The sequence below is a fragment of the Xenopus tropicalis genome, chromosome 10 (genome assembly GCF_000004195.4).
Source record: "Xenopus tropicalis strain Nigerian chromosome 10, UCB_Xtro_10.0, whole genome shotgun sequence".
Lineage (NCBI taxonomy): Eukaryota > Metazoa > Chordata > Amphibia > Anura > Pipidae > Xenopus > Xenopus tropicalis.
In genome coordinates, this window is record NC_030686.2 from 22,546,300 (window position 1) to 22,573,178 (window position 26,879).

The 26,879-nt window shown below is 40.9% G+C and overlaps 1 protein-coding gene across 9 annotated transcripts in view; it reads right to left on the reverse strand.

Annotated features, from left to right (window-relative positions):
* rbfox3 (RNA binding fox-1 homolog 3) overlaps nucleotides 1-26,879 on the reverse strand; it is a 564,559-nt gene that overhangs the window by 78,101 nt on the left and 459,579 nt on the right. For 5 of the 9 annotated variants that reach the window (XM_031894300.1, XM_031894299.1, XM_031894298.1 and 2 more), the window contains one exon: nucleotides 18,293-18,335. Coding sequence is in view for 4 of the 9 variants with exons in the window: in XM_012952840.3 (XP_012808294.1) it covers nucleotides 7,551-7,652 (102 nt within the window). In the remaining 5 variants the exon portion in view is untranslated. Of the gene's footprint in view, nucleotides 1-7,550; nucleotides 8,012-18,292; nucleotides 18,336-26,879 lie in introns of those variants that run through there. The other 4 variants (XM_004918569.4, XM_002932517.5, XM_012952838.3 and 1 more) reach the window with 2 other exon arrangements.

The window sequence follows — 26,879 nt, forward strand, 5'->3', positions numbered from 1 at the left end:
ACTTAGCAACGAAAACTGATTACCAGAATACAAGGACAAACTTATTTATTTGTCTGATTTTTTCATGGTTTCCATTTCTTCTCTCCTTTTCCTTTTGGTTTCTATGGCTGCAAACACTGACTAACGATATCTGCTTACTTTAATACTAGAACAAACGTATTTGTCTAATTTTATTTTGTGCAGTTCTTCTCTTTTTTTTCCTCCTGGATTAAGTCACATATATAGTGATATAAAGTGTGCTTTGTTACTTTTGGTCTTATTTTCTATTTTATTTTTTTACTTTTTGTTTATCCCTTTTGTTGTTGTATCTCACAGTGATGTCATGTGATGTCACAGCCTCATTCTTCCGCCCTCTCATGTATGTATAATGGGTTTACACTCTGACTTGATTCACTTTGACAAAGGCTGTTGCGTTGCTGAAACATTAGTGTGCTTCACAATAAAAAAAAATCCCTTTTTCTGCATTATAAGCCATGTGTGTGCGGATTCCTTTACATCATGGGAACTATAAATATATAAATATATTTTTTTCAATATATATAGACTTCAAGACCATACCGCTCTCATTGCAAAAAAATAAATTTTATTAATACGTGAGACTAAATAGTGCGAGTGCGGTATGTTCTTGAAGTCTGTATGATATACCTTACACTGCACCCAGGCATGTTTAACTACGATTAGACGTGGGTGCCTGTTCCCATTGATTCATATATATATATATATATATATATATATATATAAAGCCTCCAATGCTTATCTAAGTATCTTAGTGAACCATGTGTTTGTTATTTACACATGCAGTATAAGAATTTTCTTAATACTTGTTACATTCAGTCCAGATTTTATTTTGTATTCTCCACTTTACTATTAAAAAGGCAGCACTTTATTATTGCCAACCTTTAATTATATAGGACCAAGATGTTATGCAGCATTTTACAGAGACTGTTTATAATTAACCTCTGTTCCTGCGGAGTTTACAATCTAAGGTGCCTACTACAAACACAGGTCAATTTTAGCAGGAAACAATGATAAACTGCCAGTATATAATGCATGGGGAACATATTAAAATACTGGGAGAACATATGAAAAAAAACCCTCATACAGTTCTCGGTCTCTCTCAAGCTATACCATACTTTCCATATCTGATACAAATATATTCCACACTGTATATATGCATTTTGTATTGCTATTTCTTTACAAATCAACTGATTTGGAGAGAAAATAACTTGTACGTTTAACAATTTAACATTATAAAAAAAAGGGGGAAAAAACAAGCAGAGGGGAAGGAAGGAAGGAAGGACCTAAGCTGGTTTGAAGTAGGAGAAGAAGGGAGCAGTCCATATTTAATGGGGCAAGCATTTACAGCCTAAGTCTGTATCCAAACAGAGGAAAATATAAAATGAAAATGTGAATGAAATTAAAGGTGGGCATTTAAATGACTATGCATATGTTGCATTTGTTGCGATGTCAGCCTCTGATGCTGCATTCTCTTGACCTGCACTGGAGATTCAGAAGCACTTAAGTGATAAGTGAACATGTCTGTCTGCGTCCCCCGGGGCCCTCTCTCTATCAGAGAGCAAGCAGATAATTCTATGTATTACTGAAGCTTTGATACTCTATGTTCTGCAGAATCACAGTGGCAGCCATATCCACCATCCTATCATACTGTCAGCACCAGAACCTGCATGTCTTTCAATTTACAATGCCTAATCTTCAGGGCTTAATAGAAGGCCACTGTGTGACCACATTATTTCTATAGGTTCCCCTGTGTCATATAGCATGCTACTAGAGCAGGGAATAAATCCCTTCCCACTGGTTGCTACTTAATATCAATTTGCCCTGCCTTAAGTTTTGCTCCCTGTGAAAGAAATGACGCTAGTTCTATTACACAGCGTATAACACTCGGTTATATTGAAGTAAATGTACGAAGGAATAAATCATGTGAAAAAAAAGAAATGTGCCCCCTTTCTGCTTTTTATGTCACTTATAGTAGTCAGAACCCAATATCATGGCATCAAGCACACTTCCCATATTATACCTAACATTTCCAAATGTTCACTATTCTTTGCTGTTTTTTTTTTTTGATTTGCGCATTAGTGAAATGCATCAGACTCTGCATTGCTGAATTTGTGGCAGGGGAAAAAAATGGGAAAGAAACAAAGTGAGTTTGTGAGAGAATTAGCTTTTCAGGTGTAAGCAGTGTGTGCAGACACCGTGCACCTCCTCGGCTCTGCAGGAGATCACAGCAGACTAAAACCCCAAAACCAGAACAATAGAGACCCTGAAATCAGAGTTCAGCACCTGAGAGGTGGTTTGCCAGTATAAAGGTAAAACCCAAAAGAAATCTGCGGCTCCATCATACATGCAGCACTTGTCTATTTCTATGCATTCTCGGCACTCTGGTGCTCTCCTTGATCGTGACGACACTGATTTAATTTCAACAGAGAGGCCCAAATCTGACCTTAAGAATATCATATATTACTTAGAAGACAGTCAAATAGTACTGTGCCATATATGCTAATAAAAGAATCTGATTATATCAAATCAGATTTGAACCTTGATTTTAATTAACTTGTTTACCTGTTTTCTCTGGCCTCCATAAAGTCACTTTTTAATAGGAAAGTTTTGAAGAGTCACTGTGTATTGGATGTCTTGTGTTGTTGTAATGCTTCGAAAATGACTTTTTATACAACAAGGGTACCTGTTGTTGATAGTCTACACAATGCATTTTTAAGAGCTATTTAAGGAGGGTAAAATAAGACCCGGGTAAAATAAGTAAAGGTAAAACAGGTGGCCCGGGCCCTTGGGGTTCTGAGAACTCTGCATGTAAGCTTTACACTGTTGCCTTTATATTCGCCAGCAGTTTGTGCAGTTTACCCACCAGCAGTGCCAGGGAGATTGGTAGAATGCTTTCAGTAAGGCTTAAATCCTATATCAAATAAACCGTTTGACATCCAATTACATAAAATCCAAAGATGAAGCCCTATTTTGAGTTTTAAGGAGTGGCAGCAATGTAAGTTTGGTAATGGCGACTGCAGTCAAAGAGTTGGTGGATTACATTTGCTTCATTAATAACAAAAATGCAATGCATATAAGATATAGGAAACCCCTATTTTAAAAAATGCATTTTTTATTATACACAACATAAAAAAAGTGAAATGATAAATATTCAAGGCTCTACTAGCTGGATAGCCGTGTGTTGTTCTGCACTTCTCCAGCAATAAATATGCCCTTTTTGAACACAAACTTGGGTTTATGGAGCCCTTGGACAGGCAAGCAGCAACAAAAGGATTCCTAGTTGTATGGCCCTGACGTGGTGCAATATTTAATCAAGGTTCTATCTCTGCAACTGTAATGATTTATTTTGCTTATATCGCTCATACTTTGATCTAATATATTAGAAGGATGGAATAATGGGGGTTGTAGGGTTCCCTATATATTTATATGGCCACAAATGATTATTATTTTCTGTATATATATATATATAAATCTATATATCTATATATATTACTGCTTATGTGTCTACTTATATCTACTTATGTTTGATGTTGCCAAAGTCACCATGTCCCATGTCCTGAGCTATACAAACTGCTAAGACGCTGTAAAAGCCAGCTCTCTCTCTCTCTATATATATATATCCTATGCCGTTTGCTGCAGTTGGGAAACTGGGATTATTGGAAGCCTTTTCCAAAGACATGATGGATGCCTATGCTTTGTTTACAACTGCTCCATTAAAGTAATTGAGGATGCTCTCCAACCCAAGCCGACTTGTTTAATTGACAATATTTAAACCACGGCTGGTGTCAGAAGCAGAACATGCATGTAACGCATGTTTCCTCATTGTATCAGGAAGAATGAAAATTGCATTTTGGCAGAGCATTATCCTTGTGTATGGATGAGGCCGCTGGATAAGGCAATGGCGTCTGTTACATTGAAATCATTAACCACTTCTCGGTGGAATTATGAATCTCGGCACCAGATAAGGATATATATCAAACCAACACAATAACATGATTAAGAACAGTTGGGAGCAAATGCCGCGCTAATTATGTGCTTTGTTGTTGGCATTGTGGAATAACAGCCCACAGCATAAAGACCTATTAGAAATACACATGCTTCTTTCCCCTTCATGCTTAACATGATTAACCAATATTAATTACCGAACAACAAGTGTGTGGGGGACCATTAACTGATCAGTAATTCTATTGTAACCTGGCCTTTGTTCTGTCTCAATCGGATCTTGTGGAGTGACTCTTTGGGTTTATTTGTTTGGTGGTAGCTGTCATTCCGAGGGATGTTCTTTGCTGCGCTGTGCATATTACAAGCTGCTCGGGGCTAACCTGGCACAGAATTAGTGATTTCTAAATATCACACACACACACATATCTGGTGCAGCTTTTGGGCTCTAAACACACACACACCTTCTGAGCTCAGCAAGTAATGACTGATGGATGAGCTCAGGGTGAGAGAAAACTCTAGAGTGCTTTACTGCAGTAACATCCAGGAGCAACTAGATCAAAAGATACATCCCACACAGCACAAACTTTTAACCACTTCAGCTGTGATTGCTCACTGTACAGAGAGAAAGGAGTTGTATGAACAACCTACAGCTGGAAAAGCAATAAACTAAACTAAAGGGTGATCAAGGGTGAACAAAAAGGGTGATCATACGTATAAATAAATGGATAGGGTGTGATAGAGTGATAGAAAGAAAAAGTAAGAAACAAGAGCTAAAGAGAGAAAGAGATAGATAGATGATAGACATAGATAGATAGATAGATAGATAGATAGGATAGAAATATGATAGATGATATATAGATAGATAGATAGATAGATAGATAGATAGATAGATAGATAGATGGATAGATAGATAGATAGATAGATAGATAGATGGATAGATGGATAGATGGATAGATAGATAGATAGATAGATAGATAGATAGATCCTGACAAATAGATAGATGGTAAGTAGGTAGGTAGGTAGATATAGACAGACTGACAGATGATATATGGATTTATAGATAGATAGATAGATAGATAGATAGATAGATAGATGATAGACAGATATAGACAGACTGACAGATGATAGATATGCACCCCGCTATATACAAATTAGAGTTCAGACACTACAAGGACTGGTATATATATATATATATATATATATATATATATACACTGGCAGATAGATAAATAGATAGATAGATAGATAGATGATAAAGATTATAGACTGACGCATAGACAGATAAAGAGAGATGATGATAGATAGATAGATAGATAGATAGATAGATAGATAGATAGATAGATAAATGATAGATATACAGACAGAACTACACTTCCCATGCATGTAGAGACAGACATTCTGCCACTTCCAATCATGTAACTTAGACAATCACTGGCTTTCTGCTATTTCCATAGAGGCAAAAGGGCTTAAATGCAGTAAGTAGTATAAGTGACCTGAGAGTCACTGACAGAGGAACTATTAACGAGTTTGCTGGCATTAATCCTACCGTGCGGCTAATGTGATGCTACAGGCAGATCAGCAAGCAGATAGAGTCTAAGTGTTCTCCTCACACTTTGCTCTCCCCATCCTGTGGGACTGAGGCAACTCAACAGTTTGTAGAGTGGAATAATTGAAGAGATTATGAGACTTTTCCTGGAAATCCCTTTAATGGTTCTCAAGAAGAGGTTAGAACCACTAAATGCTGCATGTCTCCACGCTGGGGTGATGCTAGCTAATTGTGGGCTTTCATACAAAACCAAAGGTATTGCCTGAGTATTAACTCACTGCACTGCTTGATCTGTGGCCAAAGGTCTCCCTGCAGTATGGTCTTCACTAAACTGTGCTTTTATACTGACAAATGGTAAAAATGCCATAATTTAAGCTTCTTAGTCAAAAGCCAACCTGAGATAAAGCAGTACAGAGAAACAAATTCTGCTTTTTGTGGGTTGTGCCCCATACAGGATGTGTACATATACATTCTGGTTTACCAACTGTACAGGTGTGTATTCTGCCTACCAGTTTGGCAACAAATCAACAAAATATTATATTGGCCATGGCTAACAGGCTAATGGTCCCATACTGATTATCAGTGAGCATATTGACAGGCCGCTTGGGCTTTCCTATTAAAGTTCTGCAGGGAAATAGCATGGAAAAAACAGTTCCCAAGGTTCTGAGAGCAGAGCTCTGACTGCAGTCTGCAAAAATCCAAACTACACCAGAACCACAAAAACTGAAATGACCTAAATAAAACAATAAAAACTACATATTATTCCAGCAATAAATAAATACATTGTATTTCCATTTCTAGGCACATGCTAAAATACCTTCATATCGATGTATGAAAATCTAGAGTATAATGCAAATCCCCTTTAGCTCCGATTGAACGGAGAATGATTAGCATATAGTTTTCAGCCCATCTGCTCCTGAAAGTCAGCTTCATGGAATATTCCTGTCGGCTCAGCATTTAGAGACTACAGATCCATACTCACATATATTAGCCCAAAAATTCAATAGCTGTCAATATTACAATATGTACGGATTGTAATGTACGATAAATAATATTTTGCAGTATATGATATGATGCAGTGGAGCAGAATAAAGGCCAAGTTACCATTACAGGCTTCCTGGTGGCTCCTGAGGTACCACACTGTATAGAAACAAATTAAGGTTTATCAATAAAATCCGGTCTACAGCAGCTTGCACAGAGCAAGTGACAAAGGTTACTTTTCTGCTTTTTGCATCTATTTTTAATGACCTGACTGTAATTCTATTTTTTTTTAAATGATATATCCCCATAGTGTATCATTATAAATATATATATGATATTGCAGTTTGGGTTAATAGGATGCAGTGTGTAAGCCTACTGCAACAAGCATGCCAGCACCAAAAGACTTGCCTATACCACTGCCCACTGCAGAAAGTTCTCTGGCATGTTGCACTGCAACCATATTGCCTTGTATCCCAACATAAATGGGCTTACTCTAAGGTGGTGGTTATATCCTCAAGGTGAGTGCCAGCCTCTATGAATGAGGTGCTCTCACCTGCATTGGCAGTTAGGGTTGCAGTCTCCATCTGACAGTACATCAGGGATTCTTCCAACTACTTGCACTCTATGTGCTACTGCATTGGGCTGACACATTGCCTCACAGTATGACATAGGGCTGCTTTGCTGGTGCAGAGACTGGGATGGAAAACACAGATCTGGAAAACAAACTTAACCAGCTGAGCTTCCCATTCCAACAAGTTGCTCCAAGATATCACCAGTCAGAGAGTTAAAGGACCGTTTGCTGCTGGTGGAAAATCAGGGGCTAGCAGCTTGGTACCCACTCCCCAGCCTCCACTTAGGCAGCCGGGAAAAGGCACTAACTGCAGCAAAATAGAGCCGGCTAAGTTATCACATTAGAGAAATAATGATTACCCACCCCAGAGCGCAGACCCTAAAATGTGACCCCCCCCCCCCACTACTAGAGGGCGCACACCCAACACATCATTGCATGTGCCAGGTAAGTGGGCATAGACTACTAAGCAGCAAAAGATGCAGGGCGTCTTACCTGCTGGAGGTAGAGGAATGCCGGGGGGCCGGAGATAGAGTGGGGAATCATGGCAGTGCTGGAGAGCAGAAGGCAGCCAGAATTAGCCATAGAGCACAGCATGTACTGCTAGGTCACACGAGCTGCTCTTCACAAGTCAGATTTTCCTCTCGCAGACACACTGCTCTCTCCCTCGTGTCTCCCAGTCTGTCTTCCACCTCTGCGCCTCCCTCCAGCCGCCTCTCTCCCCCCTCCCGCCCCTTCTACGCTACGTTACTGAAGGTATTTTCCTCTCTCTCTCCTGCTCCCCCCTCTCTCTCCCTCTCTCTCTCTCCCCGCTGCTGCTGCTCTCTTCCCAGTCGCACTGTGGTGGCTGCTGCCGGAGTCCAGCGCGCACGGGGCTGCCAAAGCAAGGCGATCCTGCTGGCTACCAGCAGAGTGACCGGGGGAAGCAGCGTGTGTGTAAGGGAGTGCAATAAAAGGGGGAGGGAAGGGAGAAAGGAGAGGAAGAGAGAGTCGATACTGGAGAAAAAAAAGGTGGGGGAGGGAGGAGTCCCCGGAGTATTCAAACATTAAACACAGAACTGTATAAAATGAAAGGAATCGTGCAGGGAAAGCTGATCTAACACCTTAACCCCTTTCCCTAACTCTTAACCCTTTTCACCATTTAGTATTGGGTATCAGCAAGCCCTTTCGCTTTGCTTAATCAGCAGGGGGGCAGCAGACAGAGAACTCTCCAGTACGGGCAGCACATATTTAATGGAATTGGAAACTGATCTTCAGCTGGTTTAGGCGCTCCCCACTCATAGCAACGATGGGAGGTGCAGTTGAACAATATTTATGGAGGGGGTACGTAGACTGTCATTCTACAGGCAACCCCAAACGGGACGCACTACTGCGCACCATTGTGTTAAGCCATTTCCCTGCGCACTGGGACAGAAGGTGAATAAGTGACTATAAGGATCTGCTTTCTCTTTTCTGGGGCTAAACTCTGTTAGAAATGATCTGATATAAATGAAAACACAACAATAAATAAAGGATAACATGGCAATGATGGCCCTTGGTTATTAGGCCCTTGGTGTAGCCACACTTACACACTGTTCCTACCCCAATTTTCTAGATTTATTTTGATTTCATGTATCACGCTTGAAAAGTAACCATGTATCAGTTTGGTAACTTAGCTTACAGCCTAACTTCCACAGTGCACATTGCGCCTGGCAGCTGGAACGTTTTAGCCGGAGAATGTAAGGTAAGTGGCAAGAAAATGTACTGTAAGTGCCTTTCTGTGGCTGCACATTGGAGAATCGGCACATCAGGCGGTGAGCCGTCGGTTCAGACCATGAACAGCGCACCCACTGCAGCACCAGTTTGTCAGCACTTCCATGATACAACTATTATCTGCAGTATGTAAACAGTCGCACCCTTACATTCAGACACATGCCCAGAACCTGTCCAACACACGGAATTCCCTGTCCTTCTAACTCTGTACCAAAGAGGTGCCCGATATTAATATGGGTGAAGTGGTACCCTAACAAACGTTACCAAAGCTGCTGCTATGGAAGAGGCGCTGAGAACGCTTGACATTAAAAACAAAAACTACAGTTACAGGGTGGCTGCACAAAAGCAACAAGATAGGAGGCAAACTTATTCTAATATGCACCATAGTTGCACCAATAAAAGGTGTATAGTAAGTACATTGCGCAGAGCCGGCAGAAGGCTGGGAGGAATGTGCGCTGTCCAAATGCTGAATGGTAGAGGCATGGTGCTGAATGGGGGCGGACGGGACGCACAAAGCTAGGCAGCTACAGCTGCAGATTGTATCTACACAATGCAAAAATAAACAGGTATGCGTGTAGCTGCAATAATAACTTTTTTAAGCCGAGGGATGCCCTGTGCATTAGTTTTATACACAATTCTATTGGTCAGTGGATATTTGTAAAATATATAAGCTTTCCAGATTATATTAATAATGAGATCTCTTCTTGAGGCATAATATTCAGTGGAAACACATTCAGATCATTGATATCTGTGTAAAATTTGCTTGATGTTTCCTAAGAAGCAGGTCAAGAAAAAAAAAAACAGCATTGCATTAAGAGCCCACCCTAGGGCTTTGGGGAGAGCAGGATCCATGCCACAAATTAAACCTATTGAATATTATTTTTAGGGACAGAACATGGGTCCAATATAGCTAGAAAATAATTAAATCCTATGCAAACTATATGGTGCTAAATAGACGTGTACTGTATGTTTAGTTGTGGGTAGGAGCAGGTAGATTTAACAGTTGGTCAAAATCATTTTGATGGTTGGAAACAATAATGTGACCCATATAATTTAATTATGTATGTATTTAGCTTACTTATCTAGTATAAATAAATTTGAAGCAACTGGACTTGTTTAGTAATCATTGAAGACGTTTCACTACTCATCCTCAGTATATATGCTGAGGACTTCCCATACCAGTCAGTTGAACTGAAGAAGCTGCTCGGATAAGTAGTGAAACGTCTTCAATGATTACTAAACAAGTCCAGTTGCTTCAAATTTATTTATACTAGATATACCATGACCTGGATGAATGAAAATCTTCATAGACATATTTAGCTTACTTATTTGTAGTAACTGTGAGTTTTAGTAATTACTATATTTTGCAATGAGATTGTAGTAGCAGGTGTCTTTATAATGCACAGGTCGGGCTGACCATAGGGTAACTTGTACAGTGCATTTACTATAGGAGCTGTGTCCCAGGCCCATGCTGGCAATCTGTGGATTCTGGTAAATGCCAGAGGGACTGCTGTGAGATGCCATAGACAATAACTATTTATTTGGCTGATGGGGGACTGTTTGGCCCTCTGTGTACTTGAAATGCCAGGGCCTGTTTTGAATCCCAGTCAGAGCATGGTGTACCTGGTGTACTGGCAATCTGTGTAGCCTGGCAAATGCTAGAGAGGCTGCTGTAAGACTGTAAGATGCAATAGACACTCACTAAGATGCCATAGACAGTCACTATTTTTTAAGCTGGTGCAGCACGGCCTCAGGGGTCCTGTACGCCTGAGGCAGCCAAGTTGCTGCTGCCCCCCTCGCATTTAACTTTTTCACGTCAGAGGGGGGCAAGGGGAGGCTGCATCGCTGCTAAAAATAAGAATTTTGTCTCTTTAAGTTACCAGGAGTGTTTTTTTGCTGTCCCTGGTAACTTGCCGGCACTGCCCTGTTTCTGCCCTGTTTCTGCCCTGGGCTGGTGGGGGCTGTTTGGGCCTCTGTGTACTAATGCTAGGGCCAATTTTGAATCCCAGTCCAGACCTGCACACCCCACTGTACAAGTCAATCACCTCAAAGTGTGGTCCCCTGCCCAGGGAGTTGTGTGCATGTTCTCTTTTTCTATAAACACAAGTTATGGCAACAGAATATAAAATCTTGACAAATGTAATGAATTTGTTGTCTGGCATTGGCATCAGAAAGCAAGATAATGAACAACAGGTCTGGCCATGGATAGTTAGAGAGCATCCATAGGCTTCCTACATGTTTTATATGGATGTTAAGAAAGGAAGCAGTTTGGAAGAGTTACATTTTAAGGGAAACCACCTGCTTCTTCCCAGTCCACCACTTCCTTGAGCCACATTTAATTTCAGCCTGAGTGACATTTGGCTGCAGGCAGGCATCGGCGAGCTGCCGAGAGAGCAATAGGCGTAGATGGGAAATGAGTTGTGACGTCTTCTAACTGCAGCAGAAAAACTATAAACATTGCAGTGTAAACCACTGGCTCTAAATTCACACCTCCCACCGGCAGGGTCCAGCTGGCAACATGCGAACACCATTAAAACTGTAGGGGCCTCGGGGCAGAGACGGAGATATTCCCCCACAGCTTTTAACCAGCCAGTGCTTTAAAAATCCTCTCCCTTCTGCAGCGAAAGAAACCATTTTTCACCATTCGTCAGCCTATAGCTCAACATTACCAACGAGCTATTTTGTGGCCGGGGTGTAAAATCGATTCCCCAGTTTTCCAAATACTGGAACTGATACCCATAGCCTGCAACAGGCAATGAAAACAGAACAGACACCAAGATTTTTCATGTCATATCACACAAGGCTTCTCAGGCTATAGCTGAGCTTTGTAATACAGCACCTTAGTGGCTGGGAGACACGGCACTGCTAACAAGGTGTCATTTGTTCTGCAAGCCATATGCTTTTAGTATCACCTTGTCATCATAGTTCATCCTTAGCACATCTCCCTATGTATAGAAAGGGTGAGAATATGTTCAATAAATAGCCAGTGTGTTCAGTAGCATATTTTGCATAATTAATGCTTGCTTATACAATAAACCAAAACACAAGACACTGACATTTTTATGTTGAATTCAACATCTAATAAAAAGTTATAGATTTATATTAAAATGTACATGCAATGTAGGGCCTTTAGTGTGCTTTACCATAAGTGATAAATACCAGAATATCCATGGTGTACTGGTGTTTTAAAGGGGAGCTATCAAGAATAGGAAACTGCTTAACTTGGCCAAGTACTTACAGGCAGGGCCGCCATCAGAAATCATGGGGCCCCTCACAATAAAATTTTCTGGGCCCCCCTCCTCCCATGCCCCCAATGGCCACACCCCCAGTGACCCCTCCCATCAATTCAAATGACACACAGACATTGGTAGCCAGGGCCCCCCTAAAACATTGGTGGCCAGGGGTTACGTTTTGCATTGGTTCCAGTTCAGGGACTCCCTAAAATATTGCTAGCCAGCACAGGGCTCCCTAAAACATTGGTGGCCCTCCCCCAGTCTCCTCACCGCTCCCCACTGCTTCCTCCAGCTCCCCCCCTGTGTCCTCCGGCTCCCCCCCACCATCCTTCTGCTTCCTCCCGGGCCCCCCAAGCAAACTCCAGCCCCCCCCCCAGCATCCTCCAGGCCCCCCCCAAGCATCCTCCAGTTGCCCCCCCAGCATCCTCCAGGGCCCCCACAAGCTTCCTCCTGCTACCCCAGGGCCCCCCAAAAGCATCCTCCTGCTAACCCCCAAGCATACTCCAGCTGCCCCCCAGCATCCTCCAGGGCCCCCACAAGTTTCCTCCTGCTACCCCAGGGCCACCCAAAAGCATCCTCCTGCTGACCCCCAAGCATACTCCAGCTGCCCCCCAAGCATCCTCCAGGGCCCCCACAAGCTTCCTCCTGCTACCCCAGGGCCCCCCAAAAGCATCCTCCAGCTGCCCCTCAGCATCCTCCAAGCCCCCCCAATCATCCTGCTGCTTTCTCCTGCTACCTCTAGCTCCTTCTGTGGCCTCCGGCTCCTCCTGCTTCAGTTGCGTCTCCTCCCTGCGTCCTCAGCTATGTCCCACGGCACCCGCTACACCTGCGCTTTTACAAGGTTGTGCCCGTGCGTACGTGTGACGTCAGTACGCACGGGCCGCAACCTTATGAAAGCGCAGGTGTAGCGGGGGCCGTGGGACATAGCGCTGGAGGCCGCCAATGACAGTCGCAGGGCCCGTAGGTGTTTAAAGGGGGCCCGAGCTAAGAAAACTCTAGCACGGCCGGGCCCCCTTTGAAGTTAAAAATGCCCGGGCCCGGGACGACTGTGCCCCCTGTGCCCCCCTGATGGCGGCCCTGCTTACAGGCACCATGTGTTCTGAGCAAAGGGGACTGGGAGGGGTCCAACCATTCTTGACTGACATCTAAAGTTGAACCCCCATCTGACCATCTTTCCTATTTGATAGGAAACCTGGAAAATACTTTGAAAAAGGTCTAAAAATTCAACCCAATTCACCCTTAATTGTCCGACGCTTTCCATCTCACACAACTGAGTCACTAACAAACACATAGAACTTTATTTCTTGGTTATTTATAAGAAAAACATGAAAGGAGCCACATATCACTTGCTTTTTGTAGCAGCAGCAATCGAGTTATTTAGCACAAAGGTCCAGAAATTTGAAATTTACATGCCAAGTGAGATGGCAGGTGATGCGGGGAATTGTAGTTAAACAATAACTTTAGAGCATTCACTTCCACATTCCCATAAAACTACAATTTGCCTTTTGTTATAGGAACAATAATTTGCGCTACTGTTTGTGTAATAACATTGTAGTCACTCTTTATATGTATGCGAGCTAACCAATGGACTGGCTATAGCAGAGTAAATGCTACAGACTGACCAGTTGGGCCTGATTAGACTCAAGTGACTAATCAATAAGCCTAAAAGCCTGGCTAGTCAGTCTACAGGAGAGCTCTGACTGAAAGACATTGAGTAGTGTATGTGAATCCAACATACAGGAATCTATGTGCCTATACACACACAGTTGCCTGTGCAGAGGTCTGTAATATTGCTGAAATTAACTCTTGGGCAGGGCTCTCTTCACCTCTTGTATTGGTTATTGATTGCTTTATATGTTACTCTGTATGTCCAATGTATGAAGCCCACTTATTGTACAGAGCTGGGGAATAGGTTGTCGCTTTATAAATAAATGTTAATAAAAATAATAATTAATGCGCCACTGTGTCACTGGTAAAAGGTGGCCATACACACCAAGATCCACTTGCTTAGAATGACGGGCATAGGCGTCTGTCAATTCGGGAACTGCATTAACGAGGCAATGTGGTCTCTGATCTGACAAAAAAATTAAACCTGCCTGATCGAGATCTGGCTGATTTCAAGCCAGATGTTGGGCAGGCCCATTGTTAGTGCCCATACACAGGCCGATCAGCCGCTGAATCGGTCTAAGGGACCTTAAGGAGGAAGTTTCTTTTATACACTCTTTTGTTACACCTGTATCTGGCTATTGGAGTAAGATTTGTATCTGAGTGTGTAAATTGCAGGAGGGTGACTGGCAGCTGATCTAAGCCTGCTGATGAGCAGCACAAAACCCAAATGCAAAAGAGCCTGAAGTGCTGTGTATATGTGGATATAAAGGATATAAACAATAAGCTGCTTTACTGTTATATATACAAATGCAGCTTCATCCACTTCTAGACCAGCCTGGCTCCATTCTTTTACTTTCCCTTTGCACATGTTTGCTGTTCAGGGGTGAGGTCTCATGACCTGCCATAGAAAATCAGTTTTCACTCTTCTCTGCCATGCACACATTTCTGATGTCAGTGATGCAGATCAGGGAGACAGTAACTTTGGAAGGTGGGGATGGGAGGCTGCTTCAATAATTTTAAACAACTTTTATTGTTACATAGTTACATAGGTTTGAAAAAAGACCAGAGTCCATCAAGTTCAACCCTTCCAAGTAAACCCAGCACCCACAACCTATACCTACCCATCTATACACTCACATCCAAATTTCTAAAAGCTATGAACTGTCAAAATGTTTGTCTAGAGTTTATATTTTCAATATTGTAAAAACATTTTTCATGATTGTTCCCCTTAATTAATATTACATATTTTAAACCTCATTAGCTGCCTTATGGTAGTGCAGCAACATGGAAAGAGGGCAATAGGATCAAGGTTGGACTGGGGTGTGCAGGGCCCACCGGGCTGCCAGTTTGACCTTGTACCTCAGGGGCCTCCACCGCATTCACATCTCCCCACCCCTCCCTCCAAGTGTGCTTTTCAGGGGACCAGGAAGAAATATGAAAATTTTGGGAAAATGTAAAATCGGGGAAATGCACTATGCATTAAAATAAAATTGGTGGGACCAAAAAATGGTATAAAATGAGGGAAAACTTAAAATTAGGGTATGCAAAATTGAGGGTTCACTGTATTTGTTTTCATGGATACTTTTGCAACTGCACAGTTGAAACTAAAGCACCCCCCTTTGGTTCAGTTCATGTTCTATTCTACTGTATACCATTAATATTCATAATAAAATCCACACACACACATACACTTCGAGGTACTAGTGATATTTGGCTGATTTTAGCATGAATGACACAGTAACTGGCAATGGCACGCTGCATCAGAAAATCCTTCAGTGGAAGCAGAAGATTCTAATATATCACATATATCTCTGCAGTGCACGGATGGGAGCTCTGAGCATTATCTAATCTGCTCCTTACACAGCAGTAATCTCGCAAGCTGATGTGCTCTATTCAACAAAACACTGACACATTTTCTTTACATGGTGATATCCTTTCTTATACCAACATATACATGGAATTCAAGCTGGTTGTAATAGTAATCTCTCTGCTGCATCAGCCCATTTTGCTCCTGTGGAGATGTGTAATGTGGGTCTTAAGACTTCTGCCCACCTATAGGTCCCTGAAAGAAAGCTGCATAAGGTTCTTGCACAAGCAAGAAGAACATCAAGATGTAGGTGGAGAGAGAACCTGCTAAGAAGAGCCATGGAAGAGAAGCCCGCAGAGGAATGGCCTAGGATAGTGCTCAGATGTAGACCTGGTCGGGGTGAACCAAAATTAATGTGGTCTCTCTCAGAATGGCAGCAGCTAGAGGAGTGAAGAAAGCTATTAAGTTGGAGGACTAACCTACAGGTGGAGAAGTTGTAATGAACCAGTATTTGGCCTGACTAAAAGGAAATCATAGTAGACTCTCTCTGTTTCCAGGCACTGCCCCCCCCCCCAAGTTACACTGTAATAAGCTCCTCCCTCACCTTGTGAAGTGATGGATTCTGGGACAAAGTTTTTTGGCGGTGCCAAATAAGAACTGTGATTGGCTATTTGCCCATGTGGACTGCAGGCCTGCTCGCCTTGCCTCCGAGCAAAAAATTAAAAAAATGGGCACCTACTTTGAGGTCACTGGGAGCAACATCAAATGGGTGGTGAGCAACATGTTGCTCCTAAGCCACTGGTTGGGGATCACTGGCATAGTGGGTGCTGCACAGACTTGCAAAGCAAGAAGAGGGACTTGCATTTGCAGAATCCAACACTACACATTGGAACAAGATAAGAGCAGGGTTGTAATTCATTATATGTCTAAGGGATGTTGGGAAATTGCTTCTACAAGTATCATGGTTTCTTTTAATCTGGGGTATCAGGTATTTTGGGTAAAAAAAAGACATTTATATTTATCTCTGGGAGTCTTTATGCATCTTTTCTACAAAAAAAGGGGGTGCATTTTCCCTTTAATTTTGTGAAGAGACCACAATGTTGCGAGGGCATTGGATACTACTTAAGTGCTTCTTGTGTAAAAAAAATCGCAAGTGGTTTGTAAAAAGGCCTTTTTGCAAACCTTTAGCTCTGCTCGCAATGTAATACTGCTTACTAAACATTTCTTACATTGCAAAAGTTTAATACCTGCTTAAAGATGGTGTAAATCTAAACATGAAAATAAGTTAAGAAGTTTTATTACATGCACTGTGCACTCACGCAAACAAAAAAATTAGCAAAATTGTCGCAAAGCGCCACTTTGGTACCATGGCAACCATTTTTTCCTTTAGCAATACATATTACATTTTCCCATATGTGTGCAAGTTGTGAACATAAATATAGAAATAGCTAAGCTTAAGACAAAACTAAAAGGTAACTTACAGAACTTCTGGGCCAAGACCTGTCCTGAGCTGCAGTACTGACTACTGTAGGGATCATGTTGCTCAACATGTTGCTCACCACCCACTTTAAAGGAACAGTTCAGTGTAAAAATGAAACTAGGTAAAATGGATAGCCTGCGCAAAATAAACAATATTTGTAATATAGTTAGTTAAGTAAAAACGGAGGTACCTGCCTAGCGTCCCCTCGCTGTTGCGCCCTAGGCAGGTGCCTCTTCTGCCTACCCCTAGTTCTGGCCCTGCATCTGCCCGCTCCAGCCATTATAAATGACATTTTTGCCTAACTAACTACATTTGAAAAAACATTTATTATTTTGCACAGTCTATCTATTTTAACCAGTTTAATTTTTACACTGAACTGCTCCTTTAATGTTGCTCCCAGCGGCTTTAAAGTAGGTGCCCATTTTTAAATGTGTTTTGGAAGCACAGAGACACAGTTTTACTCCAAGCAGAGCCCCCTGCAGGCCAGCAGTCCACATGGGGCTACCAAATAATTATCACAGCCCTTATTTGGCATCCTCAAAGTACTGTTTTTATGCTTGTGTGGCTCACCAACACTTTTTACACCTGAGTGTGGCTCACAAGTAAAGGTTGGGGACCCTTGCTCTAGTGCACAGCACCACCCGACTTTGCTTACTATTGTCTCTACATTGTGCAATTTTCAAGTCACCAGGGCTCATCTGCAATGTGCAATTTCAGATGCAAATTGCAGCATATTTCCCCATAACTCCAGCATAGTTGTGACTGCATTTGCATCCGATGTGTCAAATTCCACATGCAATTCTGCTTTTGCTTCATTGTGAATTGTAGTTGGGACTGCGTTATTTGTGGCATCCAATGTCAAAATGAAGTGTGATGCATGATTCTCTAGGGCAGGCACATGTACGCTGTGTCAACTAACATAAGCCACTGTGGGGACCCTGAAGCTACCGCCACCCATGAGATGCCTGTAGGTAGAGGATTCCCCAGCATCAAGAGTTACACTTCTACACATTTCCAAAGAGGAGATAGGACACGATGCAGCAGCAGCACTGAGTGCAACAAGCATGTTTGAACATCACTTTTTGGACAACCACAACTGCAGTTGCAGCTATAAATGAGCCCTATAGTTTTGACAGTGCTACCAGTAAACAGGTGACCAGTAAATGCTTTCTGATGATTGGTTGCTATAGGTTACTACACCTATCTTTTATTACTTAAACCCATATATCATACATATTTCAGTCAATGATAAAAAATGCAGTCAAATTCCTCTAACATGTGAACTGTGAATAAAACCATTTTAAAAATATACATATATTTTAAAAAATGAATACAAAAAATGAAATTCTGACTTTACCAGTTTGGGTCCAGGAAAAAAATTCAAGGTGTCCCAAGTTGTGCTATAAATAGACAAAAAGAAATCTCAGTAAATAAATGCTGGAACATTCTTTCATTTCTACATCATGGCTCCTCTTTTCCGAAGCTTCCATATTCAGAAATACAAAAATTTCAGTCCAAAGAAAAGACAATGCAACACAAAATTCCGAAGGAAGTTAAACAATGAAACATTTTACAAATGTTTGTTCACTTTATCCTAGAAACCTTTCAAATCTATTGTTTCATGTAGTCCGTTTGGTGGGGGCTACTGGGGGCATCTTCAGAGAAACAGATCTCTGGTTGCCTTGGGCTGCTACAGAACCCCAAAACATAATGTGCACTCTCTTTTTAAGGTTGCCAACATTTTGACCTGTTGAGCCGAAAGCCTGCTACTAGTAGTTTAAAACTGTATAAAACTGAATTTCCTAGTATAAGTATATATAAATGACACCTATGGTGGTGCATTTGGTAAAATTCCTTAAATACTAACTGAATAACTCTTAATATGATGTGTAGTACAATACACATTGCACACAATGCAATTCAGACATGGAAACAAACCATTTTTTTTCTTGTCCCATATTCTGCCTTTATGTTTGCTTAAATCTGAACTTACTAAATTACCGTTCACACGTTTGTACATAATAATGGTTCAGTCTTACATAACCTGCCGTTGCAACATTTTCTTACCATTTAATACTATGGGACATATTTACTAAAGTGCAAAATTATCTCCTTATATAACTGTCAATTATGTCAATACAACAGGCATATTTTTTGCATCATTGCTTAAAGGAGAAGGAAAGGCTAATAAAGAGTTAAACTCAAGCTGCAGGCATACCTTCACTTCTCTCAATTGTGCCCTTAAGTCTCCCCATATTTCTCCCGTTCACATTATCAGAAGCCTCATAGGAAAAAAAAACACTGAGCTCTGTTAAGAATTCCCATAATGCCTTGTTCCTTCACCAAGACCAATGTACAGTACATGCGCAGTTTGTAAGACTATGAGAAACTTCCTGCTGATTGGCTCAGATCACACATTCCTAAGGTGGGGGGAGGGAGTTATTAGCATTCTTGGGGGAGGGGGGAGCAGGAGAGGGGAGAGAGAATAGAACTGTACTGACTTTTGCACAGGAAAACAAAGGGACAAGAAATCCTTTGGTTCTTTTGAAAGAGAACTCAGTGCAGCATTTTTGTGAGTGCTTATGGCTGTATTTACATAAACTTTTCTGATAAAGCTTACCTTTACTTCTCATTTAAAATCGTGTGTAATGTACCAAAATTTTGCTGGCTAAAATTTTAAATTAGTGGTTTTTCAATGTTTCGAATTGGAGGAATGTCACATAGTGATGTGAATGTTCACCAATGTATATTTAATCCCCAAACCCTGACACACTTTCTTTGTAGTACATTGCCAATGTCTTGGCAATTTTTCATTTTTGTTGAAACTATTCCAAATGTTGTCATTCAGTCCTGCCCATTTTCTCAAACATTAAATAAACCCAATAGTATTGTTTTGCCTCCAATAAGGATTCATTAACCGCTACTTTTACGTACCCCAATTTTATGTTTTACGGGTTTTTTTCCCTCGTCCACCAGAAAACATAGTTGACTGTAGTTGGGATGAAGGACTGTTTTTCATTACAGAGCAAAAGGAAATTTTAAAAAAATGTGAACTGAATTGATTAAAATGGAATCAACGGTAGATGGCCTTCCTGTAATTCGGAGCTTTCTGGATACAGGGATTTCCATGTAATGGATCCCATACCTGTATTACTAAACTCTGCCATATAAAGGGGTCCAATTTCTGTTCCATACCAAAGAAAATATTGTCTACAAAGTAATATAGATTTTTACTGAATTCACCATTATTCAAAATGATTCTTCTCTTCCATATTCACACCTTGGGGAGGCGGAGGGTTTGCATTTGGGGAAGCTAATTAAAGGCATTTTCTACACAGACAGTATGCCAGAGAGAGATTTTCCCCAAATGTTGGAGATGGGACCCTGTGACTGAAACAATAGCTTTACCTGATGGTTTAAATAACCATTTATGTGTGTTTGGGGAGAATGTAAGTGGATTATCATACAATAAAAAATCATAAATGAACTTGAAAATCACACCATTTATCAAAGACTTACATAGTTTACATAGTAAGTTGGGTTGAAAAAAGACATACGTCCATCACGTTCAACCATAATGCCTATATATAACCTGCCTAACTACTAGTCCCTGGATCAACTTGTACTAAGAGCTATCCCCGATACCCCTGTATTCCCTCACTTGCTAAGAATCCATCCAGCCCCTTCTTAAAGCTATATAATGTATCAGCCAGTACAACTGATTCGGGGAGGGAATTCCACAACTTCACAGCTCTCACTGTAAAAAATCCTTTCCGAATATTTAAACGGAACCTCCCTTCTTCTAAACGGAGTGGGTGCCCTTGTGTCCGTTGGAAGGACCTACTGGTAAATAAAACATTAGAAAGGTTATTATATGATCCCCTTATATACATAGTTATCATGTCACCCCTTAAGCGCCTCTTCTGCAGCGTAAACAGACCCAACTTGGCCAGTCTTTCTTCATAACTGAGACTTTCCATACCCTTAACCAGCTTAGTTGCCCTTCTCTGGACCCTCTCTAACTCAATCATGTCCCGTTTGAGCACTGGAGACCAGAAATGAACAGCATATTCTAGATGGGGCCTTACCAGCGCTCTGTAAAGGGGAAGAATAACCCCCTCCTCCCGTGAATCTATACCCCTTTTAATACAGCTCAAAACCTTGTTTGCCCTTGCAGCTGCTGCCTGGCATTGCTTGCTACAGCCAAGTTTATTATCTACAAGGACTCCAAGGTCCTTCTCCATTATGGATTTGCCTAGTGCAGTCCCATATAAGTGGCTTGCATATTTTTACATCCCAGGTGCATGACCTTACATTTATCCACATTAAATCTCATCTGCCACTTAGCCGCCCAGATTGAAAGTTGGCCAAGATCCTGCTGCAAGGATGCTACATCCTGGATAGAATTGACTGGTCTGCAGAGTTTTGTGTCATCTGCAAACACTGATATATTACTTATAATACCCTCCCCTAAGTCATTTTTGAACAAATTAAACAAAAGTGGACCCAGTACAGAACCCTGAGGGACCCCACTGAGAACCTTACTTCAAGTAGAGAATGTACCATTAACAACCACCCTCTGTACCCGATCCTGTAGCCAGTTTTCTATCCATGTGCAAATGACTTCACTAAGACCAATAGACCTTAGTTTAGAAAGCTGTCGTTTGTGGGGAACGGTATCAAATGCTTTGGCAAAATCCAAATATATCTACTGCATCCCCACTGTCCAGCTTCTTACTTACCTCATCATAAAAAGCAATTAAATTGGTCTGACATGACCTGTCCTTCATAAAGCCATGCTGATTACTGCTCATAATGCCATTCTCCAGTACATAATTTTGTATGTGATCCCTTAACAAGCTTTCAAATAACTTGCCCACCGCGGATGTCAAACTTACAGGCCTATAATTGCCAGGCTGAGATCTTACTCCCTTTTTAAATATAGGAATGACATTCGCTTTCTTCCAATCCGTAGGTACCATACCTGATGAAAGCGAGTCTGAAAATATCAGAAACAAGGGCCACTGTAATTCTGACCCTAGCTCTCTCAGTACCCGAGGGTGTATTCCATCTTTTAACTATCAACTTCACTATCTTAGTTGTGGGGTCATTATGGATAATGTTTATTGGTTATAGGCATGTTCAAGGTAATCAGTCTGTTGGTCTGTTTTTCCTATTGGTGCTGAAGTGGCAACGGGGTGATCCCTAAAAAATAAAGGAAATGAGTCATGCTGAAAAAATAAAAAATGAAAAAATAATCAAACCCAAAGTAATATATACTCTTAATGGTTTTTTTCTTAAAGAGGAACTGTCACCCTAATAAATACAAAAACTCCAAATTCTATTCTACCATGTTTTTTTTTTTTTTTTTTTTTACAAAACTTTACTTACTCTATATAAATGATTGAAATCTTGTTTCCTTCAGTCTTGCAATTCAATTCTCAGTTAGAGCACACACCATTTTGTAAACACTGTTATTAAGACAAGCGTTGCATTATACCACTGCGCCAGAATGGTGCAGTTACATCTGGAATTGCAGTATGGAAAGTGAAAGTAACTGCCTGCCTGCAGGCAATATATATTATATATTATATATATATATATATATATATATATATATATATATATATATATATTATATATATTAAATATACCATTTAAACTGGCCTGGATATTTTAATAACAAAAAAGACTTTGAGTTTCAGTTATAGACGCAGTTTTAATACACAGCTTTTTACGTTTGGCTAACAGGTCCCCTTTAAACTCATTTTTTCGGCTGGTGTCCTAATTTCAGTAATTTGTTACCATGTGTATCACTTTTCAGTTTGGGCTGCAGTAGCTAGCTCTGCAAATTCTCAGGTTTATTTTTTAAGTTAGGTTTCAGCGTATTAGATCCACAGTAGGTTAAAAATGCTTTCCATTCAGTGTAGGAATGTATAGTCTTCTATAGTCTTCTACAGTGGTGGCGACAGTGGTCAGAAGACTATTGCACTATATTTGGTGCATGGGTAAGATTTGCAGTGACGATAACAGGTGTGTCTTACAATATAATTAGGAATTGTGCTGCCTGAAATAAGTAGATATTTCCCTTTGATGTTAACTCTACTAGATGTGATGCTGAGATTTGACGGAAAGCAAATATTGTAAAATACTAGGGAGATACATTGTTTTAAATGGAAAAGGTATGGATATATGTAACCAATACAGGAATTTTACATAATACACATATTACTGTTGGCACGTGGACCTTCTGCATAGGTGGCTTGAGAAGTCAAAGAGAAGGCTACCCCATGTGGTTCTCTTTTAAAGCTTAAAGGAACAGGGGTGGTCCAGCAAGATTGTGGCCTGTTCAAGTATGGGAAAAAATATAATGTACGTTGTTGGTGTGGCAATCATGATCACTTTACTGCACAAGGTTTTCTTTAGTAAATGTCAATTTCTGGTCAAAAGCTACAGAAAGCACCACGAGAAGCAGGAGCCCTCCCAAGATGATGCTGGAATAGAGAACCTTCTAAAGAGGAGCAGAGAAAAAGACCTGAATGGAAAGGCAACCCAGAATAAAGAACTATAGCAATAGGAGAACTGCAATAACTGCAATAACTGACAATACTAAATGAGGTATGTTACTACAGATATAGTACTTATATGTTGCTGACAGTTATTTTCCTGGTGGGTCCCCTTGTTGATGCATTTCCCGGTCTTATGTGATAGAAAACACTATTTCAATGTGTCCAAGGTAGTCAGCCTCTCCCCCACTTATTTTCCCAAGATCTAATTTTAGATATCAGTATTCCTATAGAAGTGCCATTCCTTTGTTTGTTCTCCTCATTTCACAGAAAATGATGAAAATGATTTTCCTGTGATATTTTTGAATTTCATGGTTTGCATTTTTTGTATTAACAGAAACAAAGGACTTTCCAGTGTGGGGGACTGCGACTGTATCACATGATCTTATTATGGAACTAAAACTCATGTTTAGTTTGCAGCTAATCTGTACATAGTTACATAGTTACATAGGGTTGAAAAAATACCAGAGTCCATCAAGTTCAACCCTTCCAAGTAAAATCAGCACACACAACCCACACCTACCAATCTATACACTCACATACATAAACTATATATACAACCACTAATACTAACTGTAGATATTAGTATCACAATAGCCTTGGATACTATGCTTGTTCAAGAACTCATCCAGGCCCCTCTTAAAGGCATTAACAGAATCTGCCATTACAACATCACTAGGAAGGGCATTCCACAACCTCACTGCCCTCACCGTGAAAAACCACTTACGCTGCTTCAAATGGAAGCTCTATTCCTCTACTCTAAAGGGGTGGCCTCTGGTGCGTTGATCATTTTTATGGGAGAAAGAACACCCCCTATCTGCCTATAATCCCCTCTAATGTACTTGTACAGAGTAATCATGTCCCCTCGTAATAAGTATTTATTTGGCAATGAGTTAGTAAATATGGATGCATGCCAATGCCCTATAGCTAACCTTGCTCCTATGCCCTAGTTTATATTCTATCATCAACCTGGCTACCATTTTATTAGAAGAGTTTGCACACAGTGCCCAGTCCCATCTACAGCTGCCTGCTCCCACCTGGAACCATAATATCATTCTGGAGTCCGGACTTGTGTGACCGTGCCCAAATGGCAATAGAAAGGGAGCTGGGATGGATAGGGAAGAGCGAGTGTTTCAGCTGAACTACTTAATTCATTTGGTTTGGAGTTAGGTGGGCCCCCATAATTCTTCTGCTGATCGTCTCCCAAAAGTTATTACTATTCCTGTGTTGGGGGCATAGGTAACATTTATGAATCAGCTACATAGATAGTTTCCTATTTCATGTTTCCATAAATATTTGGATTTTCAGCCATAAGTCTATTTCAGAATAAGGCAATCTGTTTCAGCTTCTTGGTCAGTAAAGGTGGTCTTCTTCCGAAAAACATTACTGATAGTATGTTTAAATGCAACAATCTAAAACTAGCATTCAGATTGAAATTGTTGGATAAAGTCCTAAAATTAACAAATCAGAGGATGTTCTAAACATAAAATAATTGGCAGACAGCAATCGTACGAAAGTGACGTGATGGAAATGCATTGTAGGTGATGCAAGGATACATGCACAGATTTTATTGACCAGTTTTTACAAATCTACCAATTTTTAAGAACCCTACAATATGTAGTTTCATACAATTATCTTGGTGCATATACAGGTATGACCAGCTTAAATGTAAAGAAAATGTGTTTGATTTTTATACCAATGTTTTCAGTTGCATTTTCCACAAAACCAAAGGGCTAGCAAAATATTACCCATGTCACTAAATACATTTGTAGTACAGGTAGGGGATCCCTTATCTGGAAATCCATTATCCTGAAAGTTCAGAATTATAGGAAACCCATCTCCCATAGACTCCATTTTAATCAAACAATTACATTTTTTAAAATGATTCCTTTTTCTTTGTAATAATAAAACAGTGCCTTGCACTTGATCCTAATTAAAATATAATTAGCCCTTACTGGAGGCAAACCAATTTTAGGTTTAAATAATCTTTATTATTATTATTAACATTTATTTATAAAGCGCCAACATATTCTGCAGCGCTGTACAATAAGTGGGTTTCATACATTTGACATACAGAGTAACATATAAAGCAATCAATAACTGATACAAGAGGTGAAGAGGGCCCTGCCCAAAAGAGCTTACAATCTACAAGGAGAAAGGGTTGAGACACAAGGTGTGGGAATGGGCATGCCCAGAGTTGTGAGAGGTGTGGCACAGGGTGTTGCTAAACTAGATTAGGGTAAGCTTCACTAAATAAATGTGTTTTTAGAGATCTCTTGAAGGCAGAGAGATTGGGAGAAAGTCTGATAGTTTGTGGGAGCGAATTCCAGAGAAGGGGGGCAGCCCTTGCAAAGTCTTGAATTGGTAGGTGTGGGTTAAGTGTGCTGGGTTTACTTGGATGGGTTGAACTTGATGGACACTGGTCTTTTTTCAACCCTATGTAACTATGTAACTATGTAACTATGTAACTATGTAAGATAGATCTGAGTATCGTCAGCATAGAGGTGGTACTGAAAGCCAAAAGAATTGATTAATTTGCCAAGTGAGGAGGTATAGAGAGAAAATAGTAAGGGGCCCAGGACAGAGCCTTGGGGAACCCCCGAAAGAAAGAGGCAAGGGAGAAGATGATTCCCCATTGTAAGAGACACTGAAGGATCGATCTGAGAGATAAGATGAAAACCAGGATAAGGCAGTGTCACGAAGGCCAAGAGAGCGGAGAGTCTGGAGAAGAAGAGGGTGATTTGTTAGTCGAGTTAGAGCAGTTTCGGTGGAGTGTTGTTGTCTAAAACCAGATTGTAGGGGATCCAGGAGGTTATTGTCAGAGAGGAATAGCGTCAGTCGGTTGTAAACTAGGCGCTCAAGCAGTTTGGAGATGAATGGGAGCAGAGAGATAGGTCGGAGGTTAGTAGGATTGGAGGGATCAAGGGAGGGTTTTTTCAGAATAGGGGTTATAAGTGCATGCTTCAGTTGGGAGGGAAAGATTCCAGTAGAGAGCGAGAGATTGAATAGATGAATTAAGGCTTTGAAAGACAGGGGTTGGCATTACGTAGAAGTTTGGTAGGAATAGGATCAAGTGGGCAGGTAGTAAGGTGAGAGGAAGACAACAGTTTTGAGACTTCCTCTTCAGTCACTGGGGAGAAGGAGCCAAGAAGAGACTGGGCAGCATGTAGGGAGGGAGGGGAATGGTTATGGGGATTAAGTTGTGCAATGTCACTTCGAATGGTGTCAATTTTATTTTTAAAGTGCTCTGCGATAGCTTGAGCAGTGACTGAAGCACATGGAGGGGACGGAGGAGGGGACAGCAGAGAGTTAAAGGTAGAGAAAAGTTGTGCAGGTTTTTTTAGAGAGTGAGTTAATAAGTGCAGTGAAGTAGGTTTG